Source organism: Artibeus jamaicensis, unplaced genomic scaffold (assembly GCF_021234435.1).
Source record: "Artibeus jamaicensis isolate MK-2021 breed Jamaican fruit bat unplaced genomic scaffold, CSHL_Jam_final contig_956, whole genome shotgun sequence".
Lineage (NCBI taxonomy): Eukaryota > Metazoa > Chordata > Mammalia > Chiroptera > Phyllostomidae > Artibeus > Artibeus jamaicensis.
This window is the reverse complement of record NW_026522021.1, coordinates 1,570,957-1,592,350: the sequence shown is the minus strand read 5'-3', so window position 1 is coordinate 1,592,350 and position 21,394 is coordinate 1,570,957. Positions and strand designations below refer to the sequence as shown.

At 49.3% G+C, this 21,394-nt stretch overlaps 2 protein-coding genes across 3 annotated transcripts; one reads left to right on the top strand and one right to left on the bottom strand.

The window, feature by feature from the left end:
• The first annotated feature begins 8,480 nt into the window (after window positions 1-8,480).
• Window positions 8,481-14,596, top strand: AP1S1 (adaptor related protein complex 1 subunit sigma 1). Of its 2 annotated transcripts, none has more exons than XM_037139216.2 (5): window positions 8,481-8,580; window positions 10,445-10,623; window positions 11,702-11,810; window positions 12,436-12,573; window positions 13,822-14,596. In XM_037139216.2, the coding sequence occupies exons 1-5, from the start codon at window positions 8,578-8,580 to the stop codon at window positions 13,867-13,869; spliced, it is 477 nt and encodes a 158-aa protein (XP_036995111.1). In that variant the 5' UTR covers window positions 8,481-8,577; the 3' UTR covers window positions 13,870-14,596. The 2 variants fall into 2 exon arrangements, with proteins under 2 accessions (XP_036995111.1, XP_053511296.1); XM_053655321.1 differs by lacking the exon at window positions 8,481-8,580 and adding an exon at window positions 8,990-9,079.
• Window positions 14,597-15,463: 867 nt separating this feature from the next.
• Window positions 15,464-18,373, bottom strand: VGF (VGF nerve growth factor inducible). Its single transcript, XM_037139215.2, has 2 exons — window positions 18,195-18,373; window positions 15,464-17,699 (listed from the first exon to the last, which is right to left on the bottom strand). The coding sequence occupies exon 2, from the start codon at window positions 17,678-17,680 to the stop codon at window positions 15,836-15,838; it is 1,845 nt and encodes a 614-aa protein (XP_036995110.2). The 5' UTR covers window positions 17,681-17,699; window positions 18,195-18,373; the 3' UTR covers window positions 15,464-15,835.
• Between the last annotated feature and the right edge of the window lie 3,021 nt (window positions 18,374-21,394).

The window sequence follows — 21,394 nt, the reverse complement described above, 5'->3', positions numbered from 1 at the left end:
CCAAAAAAGCCTCTTTTTTTTCCTCTACAAGATGCTTCAAAAAGTGGAACAAGTGAGCCTTAATTCTGCAGTATACAGTTCAAAAACTGTCTATACATGCTGAGAGGTCTCAGAAGAAAAGAATTCTTCAGAAGGTCTCATGACAGCAGAGGGCATTTGCTCCAGAAAGTGTCCCATTTTAACAGTGCCCTCTATTTTTTCAGATATTCTGAGGACAAAGATGGTGATGCAGCCTCGCAGGCTTTGCCCCGGCCCCCACCTCCATCGTTCCAAGTCTCTTTTCCTGTATTTCTTTAGAGATAAAGAACCAACTAGCTCTGCTTCCAGCATCATTACTGCAGATTTCTTGTAAACCTCACACAGTGGAATTACTCATCAGCCTGCCCAAGTATGCGCAATGAATATGAACTTTGTAAATCCCTCAATGGCAAAAAGTATTTTATCAGAGTGAAATTTGTCAAGGAAACACCATCTGTTTTGAAATCATTTTTAAAAGATGGTTCCTCAGCTTTAGTAAGTTTTGTTGTACTAATAGTAGCAAACATTATGCAGAGATAAGGAAACTAAGACAGAGAGAGGTTGAATGACTTGCTGCTATTATTGTTACTTAGCCCTAGGCAGTGAGGCACGACCGCGCTCCTCGACACTGCACCCTGTCCGCATGCCTTCTCGATGGCGTCTGTGAACACAGGTCCCCAAGAGCACACAGCACAGCTCGGCTGAAGCCCGGGGCAAAGGCGCTGCCCTCAGGTGCTGTCACCGGCACATCCGGCACTTAAACCTTTGCCTGACTGGCCTGACCACCAGCGTCCTAAAGGCAGCCTTTGATCCTTAGCCACCAGATGTCGCTTTGACTCCAGTCTTCCTCGTAAACCTTTCCAGAAACAAAGCAGCTGTGGCTTCCACCAAAATCTTGCCAAGTTTGAACTCCATTCAATTTAGTAAGCGTTTATTTAAAAGCTTAACTTTAGACTAGGTGCTGTGAAGCGCTTTTTACAAAGTGTAAGTGATGTTTTTGACTATCGAGTATCTAAGGAGAATAGACACCAAAAAGCTGAAATGCTATGTGAGTCACTGCAAAAATGATCGAAAGGAACATTGTAGAAATGATCACTGTAGTCTAGATTGGAGCGTAAAGGCTCCGCAGGAGTGGCTGCTTGACTGAAGCTTAAAGGATGGATAAGATGAATTTAGGTCCATTGGGGAGGGAAGAGCAGGCCATTTCAGAAAACAGTGTGAACAAAATCCCAAAGTAAAAACTAATAGCAAGGCAGTTTCAAGGAACACACCTGAGCGTGAAATCCCATGTCGCCAGGTTGGTTTGTAGACCGCTGCCTTCCTCCTCTGCTAACCCAGCCAGCTGTCTCTCCCTCTTCTATATGGCCTTCCCGAGTCTGGTCAGGTGAGTCTGATCGAGGTGCCTTGAATAGCCATGCTTTTTTGTTACTCAGAATGTCTCAGACTTACATTCTGCAAGACTAGGAAAAAGCAGTGACATTGACCACACTGGGGAACCTACAGATGGGATAGTTTCAGGGAAAGGCAAGAGGAAGTAACTCTTTTTGGCAAATGAAATTTGAGACGACAATGGAATTTTCAAATGGGTAATCCAATATTCATTTATTCAACAAGTATCAGGTACCTGCTGCATTGTCAGGCACTGTGCTAGGCACAGTAGAAATAGCAAAAGAAGATAGTTTATCATCTAGCAGAAATAATAGGTATTAAATATGTACTATTAAATATTAAATTAGAATTTAGCATATTTTGGACGAGAAGATTTAAATATATAGGTTTGACAATGATCGGAATTGAAGCTAATCAATAAGCACTGTCCAGGGTGCTATGAAGAAGCAAAAGATGAATAAGATACAGCCCATAAACAAACAAGCAAAAAAAGACATTGCCCAACAGGGAACTTATTGTCCAGCTGGAGAGATGAGGCCAACCCACACATTCAGCCAGTGGACAATGTAGCAGGAGTGGCACCAATGGCAATGTGGTGTTCAGTGAGGGCACTGGTGTGACTTGGGGCCATTCCACTGCTACCTTAGGAATTTCACCCTATGACCCTCTGCTATAGTCTTTCCTATCCTCCATCACCCTATCACCACCTCATTCCTTCTTGGACCGAAGTCCTGGTGAATACATGGATTGGCCAAGTCCAGCAGACATGCCCATGCTACAGGGCAAAAAAGGCTGCAAAGGCCAATATCTGGACATTTTAAATGCAACACTGGGAGGTTCTTCTAGCTCCCCTAGACTCATAAGGTGGAGATTCCTAAGCCCTAGCAAGGGGGGTTAGAGCCTGAGAGGTGAAAAAGAATGGTAAGCATCTACCACAGAAAGTATTTTAATCGTCAGGACTGCTAGGAACATCATATGATAAGATCCCAATTGCTCAGTTTTTTTTAAAGGCATATAAAAAGACAGAGATGACTGCAAATGACATCATCAGGGAACTACAAGCTATTTAAAAAGTACACAACCCTGGATGGGTGGCTCAGCTGATTGGAGTGTCATCCCATATGCAAAAGGCTGCAGTTCCAGATGGTGCTTACTGGGGAGGGCCAGGCAATTGATTGATGTTCCTCTCTCATACCCATCTTTTTTTTCTTCTTTCTTTTTTCTTTCTTTCTTCCTTCCTTCCTTCCTTCCTTCATTTCTTTCTTCTTCCTTCCTTCCTTCCTTCCTTCCTTCCTTCCTTCCTTCCTTCCTTCCTTCCTTCCTTCCTTCCTTCCTTCCTTCCTTCTTTCTTCTTTCTCTCTTTCTTTCCTTCCTTCCTCCCTCCCTCTTTTCTTTCTCTTTCCTTCCTTCTTTTTTTCCCTTTCTCTCTTTCTTTCTACCTATCTATTTCTCCATCCCCCTTCCTCTCTCTCTGAAATCAATAAACATATCCTCAGGTGAGGATTTAAAAAAAAGAATGCTCAAAAAATAGGTGCAGAGAGTAACACAAGAGGGAGAAACTCAGATTATAGACTTATATTGATGAAAGGTTTCAGAGGTCATCTGGGCCACTCTTCCAACTGCTGCAGGAGCCCCCTCCACAACCAGGTGAGAGGCCGTACAAGTGGTACCAGCGTGGTCTGCAGAGTGACAGTAAAAACTCCATCCACACCTAGGAAAGAGAATCTCACCTCTGGCATGGTTCCATTTAAGGAAACTAAAATTTAGCATATTTGGGGTGAAAATGTTTTTAATTCATTTTATTTTATTTTATTTCTTATTAAATGTATTGGGGTGACAGTGGTTAACAAGATTATATAGGTTTCACCCAGACTGGTATGGCTCAGTCACAAAGCCAAAGGTCACTGGTTCGATTTCCAGTCAGGGCACATGCCTGGGATGTGGGTATGTCTCTACTGGGGACATGTGAGAGGCAACGATGGATCAATGTTTCTCTCCCTCCCCTTCTCCCTCCTTTCTCCTCTCTCTAAATATAAATGAATAAAACCTTTTAAAATAAACAACAAAAGATGAATAAGATGCCATCCAGTGAGGAGCTTACAATCCAGCTGGAAAAACGAGACCAACTCACACATGCAACTACTTTCATCTTCTTTCTTCTCTTTCACTTAGATGAGTGATCAGCTTCAGCTGATTGGACCCTTCCAGGTATCTCTCCAATTTGTCCCTCTGTACTTCTTCCTTGTGCCTGGATTCCCCAAACTGCTTCCTTGATGATCTTCCAGCCTTCCACTTATCCTCTCAAGTTGTCCCCCACATTACTCTAAGATTAATTTTCTTAAAATTGTTTTCACCAAGTTATTCACTTGCTCAGACAACCATAACAACTCCCAACTGTGCGCTGCATGAAATCTGAACTCATCCACAGGCACAGGCTGTATTGGATGTGCCAACTCACAGATTCTCCACATTCATTGTTCACTAACAATGAATAAATCCAATCTGGCCCTGGCTGGTGTGGCTCAGTTGGTTGGAGCATTGTCCCATAGCCAAAAGGTCATGGGTTCAATTCCTGGTCAGGGCACGTGCCTGGGTTTGGGGTTCAGTCTGATTGATGTTTCTCTCTCATACCCATGATTCTCTCATCTCTCCCTCCTTTCCCCTCTCTCTAAAATCAACAAGCAGACAAAAAAGAAGAAGAAAATAAATCAAATCCAATGTTTTCTAAATAGTTTAAACCACGTAAGCTCTATGATTCTACATGAGCAAAATCTATATTTCTAACAGTTCTCTCAAGAATCTTATCTTTTCTGCAGGTAGGAATACCACACTGAGACAACGAATTCCAGAAAGTGTCCGCTTTCGGAGGAGTGCAGGCGTTTACATCTCTACAGCCTCCAAACTTCCACTGGCTGTTGCCTTGCTGTCTGCTTTACTTATTTCACTTCTCATTACTCCTCTGTACACGTCCTTCTCCTCTCCCCAGTGAGAGAGGACACATCTCTTTTCATTTGTTTTGTTTTCCACCCTCTTACACACTCCCATTCCTTCTTTTCACTCCATTCTGATTTACTCTTTCTAAATTTCTAAATCTAATTTGCTTTATTGATATTATTCTTCACCTAAAAAAACACCAAGATAATTCAGCCACTGTCCTTACCACTGGCAAGCCTAAGGTATAGGCAGAGGAGAAAGGAAAATGAAAAAGAAAGGTAGAAGAAATAGAAGTAGAAGGTAGAATTTGGGAAAAGGAAATAATCATAATTGCTGCCATTATCAAGTGTTTACAATGTGCCAGATACTTTCTATACATCCTCAGAACAATCCTGATCTCTTATCTTCAAACTTAAAACAAAGATATGGAGGGTTAAATGATTCATTTGAGGCTAGTAAGAGTCAGAAACCAGACTGCATCCCAGGTGAATTAAGCCCATCTCCTTGCAACTAGAGAATATTATCTCCATTACAAAAAGTAACAAAAGAAGAATATAAAGTGGAGACAGGTCAGATCTTACCAACAACTGCTCTGAGTGCTACTAAAAAAAATTATAGCACCCTGGCTGGTGTAGCTCAGTGGATTGAGCTCGGGCCTGCAAGCCAGATAATTGAGGTTCGATTCCCAGTAAGGGCACATGCCTGGGTTGCAGGCCAGTTCCCAGCAGGGGACGCACAAGAGGCAGCCATACATTGATGTTTCTCTCCCTCTCTCCTTCCCTTCCCCTCTAAAGATAAAAATAAAATCTTTAAAAAAATTATAGCACCATCAGTTACCAACAATTTTCTAGAGATAGCCATTAAGTTTTCAGCATGACAAAATTTAAGATTTTCTCTTATACACAAACCCCTTTACCTTCCTACATGGATACACACACATTGGCATACACACTCACACATGCACGTCCTCAGCTAAAAAGCTTGTATTAAAATTTGCATCCTCCTGATCTTTACACTTGTATCTGGGTTACTGGTATATCTGTTCCTTTTTAGTTCGGACCCATGCTAATCCTTTAAGATTCTCTTTATTTCTCCCCTTTCACCTTATTTCATGTTTCCCCCCTTTTCCTTAAATCACTTTTAATCAGCACCTTTTTTTCTCTTTTATTCTGATCTCCCTCATTGCCTACGCATTTCTATTACTTTAATAGGGTGTTGTCAGTACAGGAAGTTCTAGCCACAGCAATTGAACAAGAAGAAATAAAAGGCATACAGATTGGAAAGGTAGAAGTAAAACTGTCATTATTTGCCAATGACATGATACTCTCTATTAAGAACCCTAAGGATTACATAAAAAAACTACTAGAGCTGATAAATGAATTAAGTAGCAGGATACAAAATAAATAACCAGAGATCAGTTGCATTGTTATACACCAGTAATGAACTATCAGAAAGGGAAACTAAGAAAATAATCCCATTTACAATTGCACCACAAATAAATAAATAAATAAATAAATAAATAAAATATCTAAAAATAAATTTAAGCAATGCAAAGACCTATACTCAGAAAATTATAAGAGACTAAAGAAAGAAATTGAAGATACAAATAAGTGGAAGCATATACTGTGTTCATGGATAGAAAAAATTAACATCATTAAAATGTCCATATTACTCAAAGTAATCTATAGGTTACTATAGGTAACCCATAGGTAGTAATCTATAGGTTAAATCTATAGGTAACCTATAGGTAAATCTATAGGTAACCTATAGGTAGTAATCTATAGGTTAAATTCAATTCCCATCAAAATACCAATGACATATTTCACAGAACTAGAACAAATATTCCAAAAATTTATATGAAACCACAAAAGACCCAGAATAGCCATAGCAATCTTGAGAAACAAGAACGAAGTTGGAAGAATCATGCTACCTGATACCAAACTATCCTACAAGGCCATAGTAATCAAAACAGCATGGTACTGGCATAAAAACACATATAGATCAATGAAACAGAACAGACAGCCCAGAAATTACCCCCCACCTTTATGGTCAATTTAATACTTAACAAAGGAGGCAAAAACCTAATGGGATGAAAATAGTCTATTCAATAAATGATGTTGGGAAAATTGGATAGATACGTGCAAAAAAATGAAACTAGACCACCTTCTTACATCATACACAAGAATAAACTCAAAATGGATTAAAAACGTACATGTTAGACTTGAAACCATAAAAATCCTAGAAGAAAACATAGGCAGTAAAATCTCAAACATTTCTTATAGCAATATTTTTTCTGATATATATCCTTGTGCAAGGGAAACAAAAGAAAAAGGAAACAAATTGGACTATATCAAACTAAAAAGTTTTGCACAGCCAAAGAAATGATGAGCAAAATGATAATACAACACACTGAATGGGAGAACATATTCACCAATAATACATCTGATAAGGGGTTCATATCCAAAATTTATAAAGAACTCAATACCAAAAAAACAAACAATCCAATTAAAAAATGGGCAAAGCACATGAACAGACACTTCTCCAAAAAGGATATACAGACATATAGGCCAACAGACATATGAAAAGATGCTCAATGTCACTAATCATCAGAGAAATGCAAATGAAAACCACAATGAGATATTTCACACTAATCAGAATGATTACCATCAGTAAATCAACAAACAACAAATGTTGGTCAGGATGTGGAGAAAAGAGAATTCTCACACACTGTTGGTAGGAATGCATATTGGGGCATCCACTGTGCAAAGTAGTATGGAGTTACCTCAAAAAATTAGAAATGGAAATTGCCTTATGACCCCACTTCTGGGAATATATCCAAAGAAACCCAAAACAGTGGCTTAAAATTTAAGATATATGTACCCTTATGTTCATTGCAGTGTTATTCATAATAGCTAAGATTTTGAAGCAGCCTAAGTGTCCATCAGTAGATGAGTGGATAAAAAAGCTATGGCACATATACACAATGGAATACTACTTGGCTTTTAAAAAAAAAGGAAGGAAATCTTACCCTTGGCAATAGCATGGTTGGACCCAGAGAGCATTATACTAGGTGAAATAAGCCAGTGAGAGAAGAACAAGTACCATATGATTTCAGTCATATGTGAAATCTAATGAACAAAATAAACTGACAAACAAAATAGCAATAGACTCATAGAGAACAGACTGACTAGCTGTCAGAGGGGAGGGGTGTTGTAGAGCTGGGTGAAAAAGGTGAAGGGATTAAGTCAAAACAAAACAAAAATAGCCCTGGCTCGTGTGGCTCAGTGGCTTGAGGGCCAGCCTGCAAACCAAAAGATCACTGGTTTGGTTCCCAGTCAGGACACATGCCTGGGCCAGATCCCCAATGAGAGGTGCTAGAGAGGCAACCACACATTGATGCTTCTCTCCCTTTCTTTCTCCCTACCTTCCCCTCTCTAAAAATAAATAATATCTTTAAAAAATTCTCATAGATGCAAACAGTATGGTGATTACCAAAGGAAAAGGGAGGTGGGTGAAGGTAGAAGAGGGTGTGGAGGGAATAAATGGTGATGGAAGGATACTTGACTTGGGGCGATGAACACACAATATACAGATGAATATACAGTATAAAGATGATGTATGTATTGTAGGACTGTACACCTGAACACTGTATAATTTTATTAACCAATGTCACTCCAATAAATTTGATTTTAAAAGTATAAAAAAAGAGGGTGTTGTTGGTTCTCAGTAGATATCTACACTTTCCTCGTTTCTGCCCCATCACCTTTTGTCTTCATCTTCTGCCTCTGTCATTCCTCCTTCACTACAACTCCAATTCCTACCCTGCTCCCTCTCAATTGCCCACTCCCCTCCACTAATCCTCCCTACTTCCTCACATACTCCAGTTATCCTCCCATCCACCTGCACCCTTTTTCCCGCCTTTTCCTCCCAAGGTTCTAAAGCGCGAGGACCTCATTGTCTTTTTCCCCCATCCTCCAACAAGCCCACAGGACAGCCTTGTTACCATGACGACAGAGCTGGTGAAAGCTGAAGTCAAGGACCTGGTTGCCATGACTTCTGCTTCTCCGCCTTCATCCCCCGCCCACGCGCCCCGCAGCGTTGGCGCCTGCGCAGTACGCTACGTAAAGGAGGGGGGAGGGGCTTCAAGCCGAGGGGGAAGAGAAGAAGAAAGGATAAGGGAGTGGAACTGGCGCCTACGGTGGCCGGAGAGGGACTTGCCAAGACGTAGGCTGCAGGATGGTAGGCTGTGAGAAAAGGGAGGGGAGGGGGAACCGAGGGACGTGGGTTGTACCTGCGGGGGTCCTTGGGGGCCGCCCCCTGTGGGATCCGCTCTTTCTCCTCCGGTCTTGAGAGAACCTCACTTTCCTGGGTGGGCGAGCTGGCCTTGGGAGGAAGAGCAGCTGGAAATGGCTTTAGGGAGAAGGGGCGGGGAGAGGGCGTATTAGTGGGGCGAGAGGGCTGATTTAGGGGGACAGCGGGACCGTCCCGGGTCAGGGGAGGCGCGCGGGTCGCGATCCAAGGGGTCCCGACCACTGCCGCAGGGAAGTCGCCCGAGGAATAGAGGCGTGAGGGCCTGTTGGCGGAAGGAGGCAGCGAGGAGCGCGGGTCACACTCTGCCCCCTCGCAGTCCTGATAGGAGCGGTGGCCCGCGGAGTTGGACTGTATGGGAGGGTATAGTTTCCGGATCCGAGGAGTAGACTGCCTTCTTCGGTTTATCGCCCGGCTGCCTATAGGCAGAGTAAGGTGGAAAGGCAGATGGGCCCGAGGTCTTGCTCTTGAGGACCCAGGCTTTTAACCCCGGCTCCGGTGCTCTATACTCTCCGCTCTCCACCCCATTCTCTTTCCGGAACCCAGGACTTCCGTCTTCCTGCTCGTCCCTCCACCCTTATCTTAGAGGTGCAAGTCTCCCTTGCGCCCCTCTGTTGCCTTCCCACCGTGCTAACGGCGCTTTCTCTTCTTCACCACCAAAAACAAACAACCCACCCCTGTAATTGATCTTTAGCCTACTAAACAGTATTAAACTAGTACTATCTCACACACCCAAAGATTCCAGCCCTGGTACTGTCCACGGGGAGGAGAACTGCAGGGAGAAAGCAATAACTCCAGGATGTAGCCTGGACCTCTTAGAACTGAGTAGTTGGGGGCACACCTGGTAGGGAAGGCTCTGCATTCTTCCTTAATCTGCCCAGTTTGGCCTTGTTCCACAAACATTCCCTAGGAGAGCCACCCTGGATGGCTGTGTACTAACTGAAGAACTGAAAGGGAAATTGGTCACCTGGTATCTGGGGACGAGTGGGCATGTAGCAGGAGGCACCTTGAAAGAAGGAAGAGAGGAATACCAATGGCCAAATGCCATTGGGAGATGCATAGGGAGATGGCTGATGATAGAAGAGGGTGGAATTTGGGGGCTGGGGGTTCTCATTACCAAATGCTAAGATGAAAAGCACCTTTAGGCATATGACTGGCACAGGAAGGTAGTGTGTTAGGGACATGTTCAAATGCAAATGGCCAGGATGGGGTGGAGAATTGAAGTAGCTTCTCCAGGGACAAAATACCTGATTTCAGTGTGGTGGTGGAAAGGAGCATGGAAGGAAGCAGACATCTTGACATCAGCTACGGGCTAATTGCCACTGTGCTAGGCATTTTACTTACATTTAGGAAACTATTAGGAAACAGGAGGTTGGGGAAAAAAGAATAGTTTAGTGTTACAGTGATTACCATGTGCCAGGCCCTGTTGCATATATCAACTCATTTAATCCCTCCTAACAACTCTGTAAGGTAGGTACTTTTAATATCTCTGTTTTATAGACCAGGAAACTGAGGCCTAGAGACATAAATTGTCCAAAGCAAATTACTCAACTGGTGAAGCCAAAATTTCAACCCAGATGACAGACGGGTTCAGAAGCTCTGACACCCCCCAGAAGGAAAGGCACCAGCTGGTGGAAATACCCAGAGTCGAGAGTAAGGGCTGATTGTTTGAAGAAAGTAGAAGCTGTGAGTGGAGAAGAATTAGATGAGATGAGTTTGGGGCTGTTTGTTTATGGAGGAAAGAATCTCAGAGAATCAAGTCTCTGACCCTGTGCTCTGCCTCTTCTCCCCACAGATGCGATTCATGCTGCTGTTCAGCCGGCAGGGAAAGCTGAGGCTGCAAAAATGGTACCTGGCCACATCAGACAAGGAGAGAAAGAAGATGGTTCGGGAGCTTATGCAGGTTGTTCTGGCTCGCAAGCCTAAGATGTGCAGCTTCCTGGAATGGAGGGACCTCAAAGTTGTCTATAAGAGGTGACTTCCCACCTTTCTCAGACCTGCCTGGATCCTGCTTGATTGGTGCCTGGCAATGGGTTTGAATGGCTGAGTAATAAGCAGTCCATAGGTCAAGGAGAACTGGGAGCTAAGGACATCTGAAGGGCAGTGATGAGCTTCAGCTTTCTTTCCTTTCCAAGCTTATCTTGAAGAAAAATTTTAAAAGATTTTATTTATTTATTTTTAGACAGAGGAGAAGGGAGGGAGAAAGATAGGGAGAGAAACATCAATGTGTAGTTGCCTCCCACATGCCCTCCACTGGGGACCTGGCCCACAACCCAGGCATGTGCCCTGGACTGGGAATCGAACCAGCGACTTTTTGGTTTGCAGGCTGGCGCTCAATCCACTGAGCCACACCAGCCAGGGCTACCTTGAAGAAATTCTTATTCCCCACTTAGTTTTTCTCTAATCTCACACCTACTTCATTCACATACCTCTGTCCCAGAGGCCCTATTGTGCCCATTACACATGTCCCTTCCTGCCTCATTCAACAGTCATAAATCCTGTGCTGCCCTAACCGGTGTGGCTCAGTTGGTTAGGCATCTTCCCATAAAGCAAAAGGTCACCAGTTCAATTCGTGGTGCACATGCCTGGGTTGCAGGTTCAGTTCCTGGTCAGAGCCATGCAAGAAGCAACTGATTGATGTTTCTCTCCCTCTTTCTTCCTCTCTTCCCCTCTCTCTAAAAATAAATTAATAAAATCTTTTTTAAAAAGTCCTGTACTACTTTTCCCAACACACACACACTTTCCACTTCCTTTTCTGAGCAGGTGAATTACTTGGCTCAGTTTTTTGCTGAGTCAAAGTGAGCAGGTCAGAGAGCAAGAGGAGTTTGGTGTTTGCCTGTTTGTGAGAGGCACTAGGAGACTGACTGAACGAGTTACTCTTTGTATACCCTGGGACCATGCCACATATGTCTAGTAGCCACACAGACTCTAAGCTAGGAATGAGGAGAAATGAGAGGTTTGCTCAAACCTCTGGTTTGAGCCCAGACCACCTGGTCCTGGAGCAGGCCTAATAGCCTTCCCAGCTACCTCTGTCATGTGCCCCTGTCCTCAGATACGCCAGCCTCTATTTCTGCTGCGCCATCGAGGGCCAAGACAATGAACTCATCACACTGGAACTGATCCACCGATATGTGGAGCTCCTGGACAAATACTTTGGCAGCGTAAGTCTTCCCACCCTTCCCTGTTTCCATACTCAGCAATCCCCTGTTGCCTCCAAACTCTGGGACCCTTCTATTCTGCCCTGGGATACTTGGGAGAGGTGAAGTTGGAGCAGTGTGAATGGTAAGTAATCTCTCTCTTTAAGCCTTAAACCTAGCCATGCCCTGTAGCTGGGGAAAGAGAGTGGGGACCAGAATCTGCCACTTAATAAATCCATTTGGAGCTCAGCTCAGACTTTGCACAAAAGAACAGAGGCCCTATTCACATTTTGTCAGTAGTTCCTGATCTGGACTCCTCCTTCCCCGCCCCACAGTACCTGGGGAAGGAGGCCAGCCTGGCTGCCGGTGGGAACAATGTCACAGATTTGGGGTGAGGGGGACAGCAACAAGAGCCACAGTCAAGGGCAGCTAATATTTTATGATCACAGAGAAAGAGGCAAGAGAAAGAGAAGGAAAACCTGAACCAAGTCTAAGGCTTAGGGGTTGGGAAAATATAGACCTGAGACAAGAACCTAAGGTGGGAAGAATCTTCGTGAAGGAGACAAGGAGCCACATTGAGAAAGGGGCTGGAAGAGGTTGGGTGGAAATGCACTTCATCACTCAGTTCTGCCTTTCCCCCTCCTCTCAGGTGTGTGAGCTGGACATCATCTTTAATTTTGAGAAGGCCTACTTCATCTTGGATGAGTTTTTGATGGGGGGTGATGTCCAAGACACCTCCAAGAAGAGTGTGCTAAAGGCTATTGAGCAGGCTGACCTGCTGCAGGAGGTATGGGCCCAGAACAGTGAGGAGAAGGAAGAATATCACGGTAGAGGGTGCCGTCCCTCCCCTGGACACCCTGCCTGCCTGCCACAGCTGCCCCCTTCCCACCACCGCTTCCAAAGGAACCCCCCACCCTGTGGCGTCTGGCCTCCGCGCCCAGTTGGCCGGCTTGTTCTCAAGCCCTGATTGCTTGGGTGGAAGGTGGGGGTGGTAGACAGCCCCCTTGTCAGTTTTCTCCTCCTTCCCATAAGATCCAAAGTGTCTCACCCCAGCTGAATATCCTTTGTCCCTTGCTTATCTTAGCATTTTAGGGTCGCTCAACAAATTGGAGAAAGAACACCCAGTAGATAATTATTTTCTTCCCCCCTTTTTTAATCCATGCTCAGTAAGCCTCTGCTTCTCAGAAGCAAAAGGCTGTAGGGATTTGGGGTTGGGACCGAAGGCACCTAGCTACTGGTTCACGCTGCTGTCAGGCACCCCTGCCCTCACCGCATTAGTGCTTGCCCCCTCTCTGCTGTGCCACTGCTGAGACTTGGTGCAGGAAGATGAGTCACCGGAATCTGCAGTGACAAGCAAGCTGGCCTGAGCTGGCTTTGAGGAGGGGGTGAGATAGGGGCCTCTTCTCTGCAGTAGGAGATAAGCAGAACTGAACTTGTCACCTCACTGGGACAGGTTCCCTTATACACATACATGTGTGTGCATGCACACACACTCTAGCACACATGTGTCTTGGTACACGCACACACACACACACCTGTTACTAGTGCTCTGCTCAGACCCTAATGACTCATCTCTCTGCAGTCTGGCTCACCATACCTCAGGGACCTGATGCCAACCTTTTATTTCTTCTACCCCTGAAAAAGTGGACCTAACCATGTGCCAACCCCAGCCCTCAGAAGGTGTTTCCCATTCCCCAGTCCCAGCTTCACTCCCTTTCAGATACTAAGGCTGAGCCCCCTACTCACCAACCTGGCTTTGGGTTCTCTGGGTGGTGGTGAACTCAACTTGGACCCTTCTCCTGGTCATGGTTGGCTCTGGGAGGTAGTCCTAGGAGGCTGGGGAACTCCCCTGAAGGGTTCCCCAGCTGTTCCACCTTGGGCTCACGTTGGCTTCTCTCTCCCCTCCCCGTTTCTCTGTGTGCTTCCCCCATTCCACCTCTGTCTTTGTGATGCTGTTGTCTTACCCACCCACCTCCCTCGTTCCCTGTCTGCCTCTCCTGGTGTCTCTGCGTCACCCTGTTTGTCTCTGCCTTAGGAGGATGAGTCGCCGCGCAGTGTGTTGGAGGAGATGGGTCTGGCATAGCCCCCGCCTTGGCCGCATGGAAATGTGGGGAGCTGGTGGAGAGGCAGGGCACAAGCCGCAAGCAGCCCTTTCTGGGTGGGACTCAGCTGCCCCTCCTCTGCTGCCTCACCTTCTTTTGGAGTGAGCTGTAGGCTCAGGACCCTCAAACAGTTTCTCCCTTCACCCCCTACCTCCTGTTTCCCTTTTCCTACTGAAGGTTTTTGGAGCTGGGAGGCAGAAAAATATGACCAAGACCCAAGAGGGGGGTGCTATTTGGCTTTCATTCCCTGCCTTTGAAGATCTGTTACTCCAAACTTCCTTCCCTCCCTTATAACTGTAAATATATAAATATGTCAGGTTAAAGGGAAAAGGTTTTCAGGGCTCTTCTCCCTGCCCCATAACCTACCTCCATCCCCCCTGCAGCCAACCAGGGCAGCCTTTCTGCCTGGGAAGGGGGCATCTGTGTAGTGAATGGGTTGTTCTTTCCCCTCATCTGCCTCCTTCCCTTCCTTCTTGGCTGCAGTAGGGCCTCTGTTCAGTGCTGGGGGAGGAACAACACAGTTAATTGTTTTTCTAACCTTGCCATTTGGAGGGAGGGAGGGTTGGGGGAAGGGCAGGCTTCACGGGAGACTGGGCCCTGACCCTCTTCACACCAGGCTCTGGATTAGGCAGGAGCTAAGGGGGTAGGGTGGGGAAGTGTCTGACTTTATTTCCTTTCATCTGAAATAAAAGGAAACACATTTCTGGACTTTGCCTGTTTGAGGGTCTGTGAAGGAAGGCAGGGTTGCTGGGATCAGTCAGGAGGGCCTGGGAACACTGCACAGTTGACTTCCTGGGAACTGGGGTCGCCAGATTTAGGGCCAAAAATTGTTTTGAAAAAGGGATAGAGACCCAGTTCAATTTGTATGATAAGAATAATTTTTAAGGTTAAGTGTATCCTATGCAAACGTACCCATTGTTTCTCTGAAATGCAAATTTAACTGAGTGTCCTGTTTTATGATTTCTCTGTGGAAGATTGCGTTTGCATGGTTTAGTTATACTTGGGGAGGAGACTCAGGAGTTCAAGGGTGTATCCCATCCCCTATGCTTAGAAAAGGGTTGAGAAGTGGCTAAAACCAGGTTGTTTATGTGGCTGCCGAGCACCCCCTCCCCCGTATTGTTTGTGAAGTTTGCAGGACCTGAGTATTTAGGGATTAGTTAAGGGAGGTGGAACAGGGGCTCTGGGGAGCCACCAGCACTGCCTATGTGGCTTCAGGGTCAGGGAAAGGAGAGCCTCCTAAGTAGCCCATAGCTGTGGCTCCTTATCTACTTTGCATCTTTCTGCCAGGCCCTGGAAACCCATGACTTAACTACCATCACCCCCAAGCTGGAAATGGAATATGGGGTTTCCAAATGGATGTGAGCCTATACTACTCCCAAATACAGTATGAAGTGGTTGGTGCCACTCCACCCTGGCTTTTGAGCAGGAGGTGGGGAATGTGGCTGGCGTTTCCCTCACCGCCCCTTGGGAAGGACCGCGCTGGTCCAAGGGGACGGGTGAATAACCGAGAACAAAGTCCTAATAAAATAGTCACTTTTATTTCTTAGCAAAACTATTTCCTCCGTGAGGGGTATTTACAAGAGAGAAGGGAAAGAAGGGGTCAATTCACAGAGATCGGGAGGGTGGAGAGGCTTGTGGGAAGCCGGAAGGGCAGGAGACAGACACGACTGTAACTAGAAGACTAAATGGGGGCAGCTCCCCGTGAGGGGAGAGAACTCGCACAAACCACCTGCCCGCCTGGGCTGGCCCTGGAATACCCCAGAGTGAGTTTGGGGACTTCGGGCTTCGGACCCCGGGAGAGGTCTGGCAGGTCCCCAGCACAGCCCCGGGGAGAGGGCGGGGGCTGAGGGCGGGGTCGGGACGCATGCAAACACCCAACAGGGACCGGAGCGACACGGAGGGGGGGGAGACTGCGCGCGCCGTTTTGGCGCTCGGGGGCGGGGCCTGTCACGGGCTTCGGAGCAGCACGTGCTCGATGTAATTCTCCAACTCCTCCTGCTCTTGCAGCCGGCGCTCCTCCGCCTCCGCCTCCTCCTGCGCTCGCAGCGCCTGGGCCTCCCCGCCAGGATAGTGGCGCGAAGACGGCAGGGCGTGGTGGTAGTGGCGGCGGCGCGAGGCAGCGGGAGGGTGCAGAGTCCGAGGTCGGATGTAGTTGGGAGAAGGGTGGTAGGGCCCCGGGGGAAATACCTCAACCTCCTCCCGATCCCAAGGCGGGAGAACCTCGTTCCAATCTGGCAGCTCGTCTCGGGCAGGGGCGGGGGCAGGGGGCGGGGATTGAGGGGAACGGACTGGGGTAGGGGCGGGGGCAACCCGTGGGGGCGGCACGGGCTCGGGAGGGGCGTTCTTCTTCCGCTTCCGCTTCTCCTCCACCTCCTCGATGATGCTGACCACGTCGTCCGCGGGCAGGTGGAGTTTGGTGGACAGCTCAATAAGGCTATCGATCGTCTGTGGGTCCATCTCTTCGTCGTCGTCGTCCTCCTCCTCCCCGCCCTCTGCTGCCCCCTCAGAGTCCTTCCGATGGTGGCCGGGCGTCTCCTCCTGGGAGCGCTTGTCCTCGGCTCCGGCTTCCCCGTCCTCCTCAGCGAACAGCAACGCGTTCTGCCGCGCCCTCTCCGCCTCCTCCGCCTCCGCCTCCGCCTCCGCCGCCTCCTCGTCCTCTTCCCCCACCCTCTCCTCACCGCCGCGTCTCTCCTGCTCCGCCTCCTCCCTCTCGCTCTCCTGCTCCTTCTCTTGCTGCAGCCCCCGACCCCCCAGGCCGTGTGGCCGGGCCCCGCCCTGCAGCAAATACTGGAGCAGCAGGTCCGAGGCTAGGTCCGCCAGCCGCTCTTCCTGCGCAGCGGCCTGTCGGGTGGCCTCCGCCTGCCGCCGCCCTGCCTCTACCTGAGCCAGCCCTTGCTGTAGAAGGCGCTCCCCCGCCTCGGAGCCGCTCAGGAGTGAGCTCTCCGGCCGGCGCACCTTGGGGAAGGGGGCGCTCAGGCCTTGGTACGCCTTCGACAGGGGTGCTAATGCCTCACCTAGGTGTGTTTTTGGGGAGGACACTTTCCCCCCGAACTGGTGGGCTTCGGGAAGGGGGCGACTCTCGGACATGTGAGCCTGGAATTGCTGAGGAGCCGGGGGCAGCAGGGGTGCGCTCTCCGGGACACGCGCCTGGAACTCTCCCCAGGAAGCGCGCCACACGCGCTCCGGCCCTGGGCTCTCCAGGTTGACTCGGGTCAGCGTGTGGGTGCGAGTTTCCGTCTCTGCCGCTGCTGTCTCCTGCTGGCGCTTGGTGCTGCTCGGACTGAACTCTCTCAGTTCCTGGAGCAGGGAAGCTAGCGCCTCGAGCTCCTCGGAGGGGTCGCCCGCGTCGGGACCATTCTTCCGAGTCTGAGGGAGAGGCGGAGTCGCGGGTGCTCGGGTCTCTGGAGCTTGGAGGCTGTGGGTTTGGCTTCGCACTGTCTCGGTTAACAGAGCTTCTGCTGCTTCTTCCTCTGGCCCCCGCTGGGAGCCGCCTGGCGCCGGGGGCGAGGCCGGGCGGTCGAGTGTCTGTAGCAGCACCGCGGCCAGCGCCCGGGGATCCACCCCCTGGAAAAGCTCTCCCTCGTCCTGCGGCTCTGAATTTCGAGCGGCTCGGACCTCTGGAACGGGACCATCCTTTGGCCAGGGTATTGTGTCCCCAGCTACCGGCTCTTTATGCTCAGAGCTGAAAGGAGGTGACTTCGCCTCAGGGCGCCCGGGGGGCGCTCCTTCCAGCCCCTTTAGCAGAAGAAGAAAGCAGAAGAGGGAGGAAGCCGATAACCTGAGCGATTTCATGACCAAGGGACTTCCAAGACTGAAAAACAAAAGAGGGCAAAAGGGGAAAAAATTCTATAAGGATTTTTCACTCTCTGATTCTATATTCCCTTCCCCCACCTTTAATCAGGAAATCAGGGCTTCCCCAATCCCCATAATCTTACCCAGAAGAAGGACGTTTAGGCTCAAATTAGGAAGATATTATGGCGATCTCTGGAGTCGTGTAAATGGGAAAATGCCGGAAACCCTCGCACCCACGGAGCCTCCTCGCCCCCTTCTCTGAGCCATCTCATTGCCAGCGCCCACGTATTAAGCAGCGAGGATAAGGGGAAAACATCTCTGCTCCCTCCCCACAGGACTCTGGATGGTGCGTGGGCGACTTGAGCAGCAAGAGAACAGCAGCGACTCCCCCATTTACCAGGGATCCTCGCGGGTGGCTCCCTGATGTGGTTTAAACACCCCCACCCGGGAGGAGAGAGAACCCTCCATCACTCCCATTGCTGCGGGTCTGAGGGTCCGACAGTGGAGTATTTACCAGCTGGTGTCACGACGCGGGTGGTGAAGAGGAGGGTCGAGGCAGGGTGGGGACAGGGGAAGATCTGGACGCGTTCGCCTTGGCTCGGAGAGATGGCTAGGATACGAGCGACGGGCAAGGTCTGGCGTCCAGCAGGCTGGACTCCGCTGGGTCCGCGCGTCTCCGGGAAGCTTGCTCGCTCCGGCTTCAGCACGCTGGACAGCGCCCGCGCCGCGGCGGTCTTATAAAGGGGGGTGCGCGGTGTCACGTGGGGTGGTCCCGCCCCATTGACGTCAATGTTCATTCATGGGGAAGCGGGCGGGTGCCTAGAGGCTGGAGGATGCCCAGTGATTGGAGGTTGCGGTGCTCTCCCGGCCTGCGCCTGCGCACTGGGCCCTCGACTGGAGGGGCGTGCGCTAGTGAAGCACCCGGGAAATGAATGAATGAATGAATGAATGAATGAAATGCCGGAGCGGGCAGGGTTGGGGGCTATGAATGAGTGAAGGAGGGATGAAGGGAAAAGGATGAATGAATGAATGGGAGAATGAATGGAAAGGTGGATGCAGAGGCGCTGGAAGGCAGGAAGGTGGGTTATCCAGCAACTTGCAGCTGCGGGAATCCGTGTCGAGAAACGGAATAGGATAGGGGCATTCCCAGGTCTGACTGGGCACCAACAGGATATCTTACTGGGAAGGGGGAGGGTAAAAATCCAAAGTAGGGTGTGGGGGCCGGCTCCTCATCCCCCGGCCTCAAGATCCATGGGGAACACGCCCAAGGACGGCGTGAACCTGAGAAAGGAGGGACGGATCTGCGCGCCTGCAGGCGCTGTGCGCGGATCTGCGGTGCAGTGTGCCGGCCCTGGGCCGGGGCAGATGGGTGGACCTTACGGTTTTGGTAATCCCACCAAAAAGGGTCCAAGTCCGAAGGGAAAGGGAAAAGTCTGAGGATGTTTGTGCCTCTGTGTCGTGTCTGTGCACTGTCGGTGCATGTCTGAAGAAAAAGGTGTGTCTGTCCTTCTGTCCAGCTGACTCTGTAGTGTCTCTTGGCCCCTCCGCTGTTCCCCTTTCCAGCCCACCACTCCCCATCCCCCTTCGGCTTCTTTTTTTTCCCTGCGGCTTCCCCCACAAAGGACGTTTGGAGGGCAAGAGCAACCAGGTGGGGAGGGGGTTGCGCAGGTGGCGGGGTGACTCAACTCCAGCTCTCTCCACTGCTTAAAGGGACGGTTTGAACGCGATGCAGGAGGTGGGGGTGGGAGTGCAACGTCAGAAATCGCCCCTTACAGCCACCATACCCCTCGTCCGTATCTCTAGCTTGAGGGGTTGGGGCTGGGGGCTTGGACAGCTAGAGGTTCCGGGGGGTGGGGGACGATGACGCACAGATTGCGCAAAGAGAATCAATCCATCACCTAGCCGGGTCCAGTGAAGGGAGACCAGCCGTGGGCGGGGGGTGGAGGAGGGGGACGGAAATGGGGAGGGGGTAGGGGAGAGGGGAGATAGCCAAAGGGAGCAGCCACTGCAGGAATGAAGGGGAGGGAGGGGGGCTGCAGTGCAGGCAAAGAGCTGTGCGGGGGCGTGGGCAGGGAAAGGGGGGAGTTAAAATGACACACACCAGACACACAAAAACTGCGGACACGGGTGCCCATGGGCACACGCCCGGCTCAGACTGCCAGAGCCAGTCCTCAACCCCCTCCTCATCTCTTCCTAGCACTGACCCTCATTTCTCTCTCTTTCTCTCACACATACACAGTCACTCACGTGTTTTCCCTCTATAGCCAACAGTAGATTCTCGGTTCCATCAGTGGCTCGACTTTCCCAGAAGAAAGCCCATTAGCTCTGCCAGGGAAAAGGTGGGGAGGAGTAGAGAGAGAGAGGAAAGAGAGAAGAGAAGGCAGCAGGAGAGGGAGGAAGGAAGGACGAAATCTGGAAAGGTAGAAGGAACAGGCTAAAGGAGGGAATAAACTGAAAGCCAAGGTGATTTTGGAGATGCCAAGGAAAGGAGGGAGAGGAGGGGACAACAGACCACTGCGCTACTTCACCCCCACCCCCACAGGACAATCTAGGATCTGCTGCCCCTGTGGGCTCCCCTCTTCCTTCTCCTCCCCATCTGCCCCTTTTTTTCTCAGCCTGGTTACTGAGAGCATTGGAATGAGGAGGGGGTCACGTTACCTTCCTGAGGAGGATGAATCAGAGAGATGCTTGTGACATCTGGAGCGGGGGAGGGGAAGCCATTCAAGATCGAGAATGAGGGGAGGGAGCCAAGGGGGAGACTGAGAGAGGCTGATGGGGCTGAGAGACCAAGTGTGAGGTGAGGGGATATGCACCTAGAGAAACTGTTACTGTGGGCTCATCCATGTGGACACACACATATGTGAGCATGAACATGTGTGTGTGTACAGGGATTAGTGAAAAGGAAGAAAATTGGGGAAACCAAGAGTGGATGGGCATGGTAATGTTCCCATTTAAATATGTAGTCTTTTCCAATCTGTGTGGCTGTGTTTTTGCCTGTTTCCAGGTGTCTGTGTGTCAGTGAGTGTGTGTGGGTTCCGATCCCTCCTGAGTGTCAGTATACCTACGTAGTTAAGGTTCTTTGCGTGTCTCCAGTCTGGGCATCTGCTGGCGCCTGGAAGGTGTGCCTGGGTTGGTGTGTTAATAAGATGTGTCAGTACATATGTGTTTTGCCCATTTCTCTGGATTCTCTCATGCCTGATGGTATATGTTAGAGGTTATGTGGACTTTTATGTTCCTTTGCTCTTTCCCACCCCTCCCCCACATTGACATTTTTCTGTGCCATGAAGCCTCAGTGTCCGAGCCACTCATCTGCAGCCCTCAAGTTCGGGTCCTTGCCCTTTGTTTTCAGAGCATTCGTCCATTTCGCCATTCTTCCACAATTCCCCACTCCTTTCTCCACTTGAGCCCAAGAGCCCAGGGGAACATCTCAGAAATTAGCATCCCAAGAGTCCCAGTCTTCATGGAGTGGTTGAGAGGGCAGCAAGATGGAAGCCCCAGGTACCAATGGCAATAAGGCTTGGTGATTCCACAATCTGGATCTTGATCCCTCTTATCAGCATGGTCTCCGAATCTCTGGGCTCGCTTCTGCCTCTCTCCTTTCCAGTTCCCTACCTGGTTCAGTTTATTCACGCACTCTCTCTACCTCTTGGAGATGTACTGTGCTCTTCATACCCTGCTGGACTGAAGATAGGTTCCTGGGGTAGGGAGAGAGGG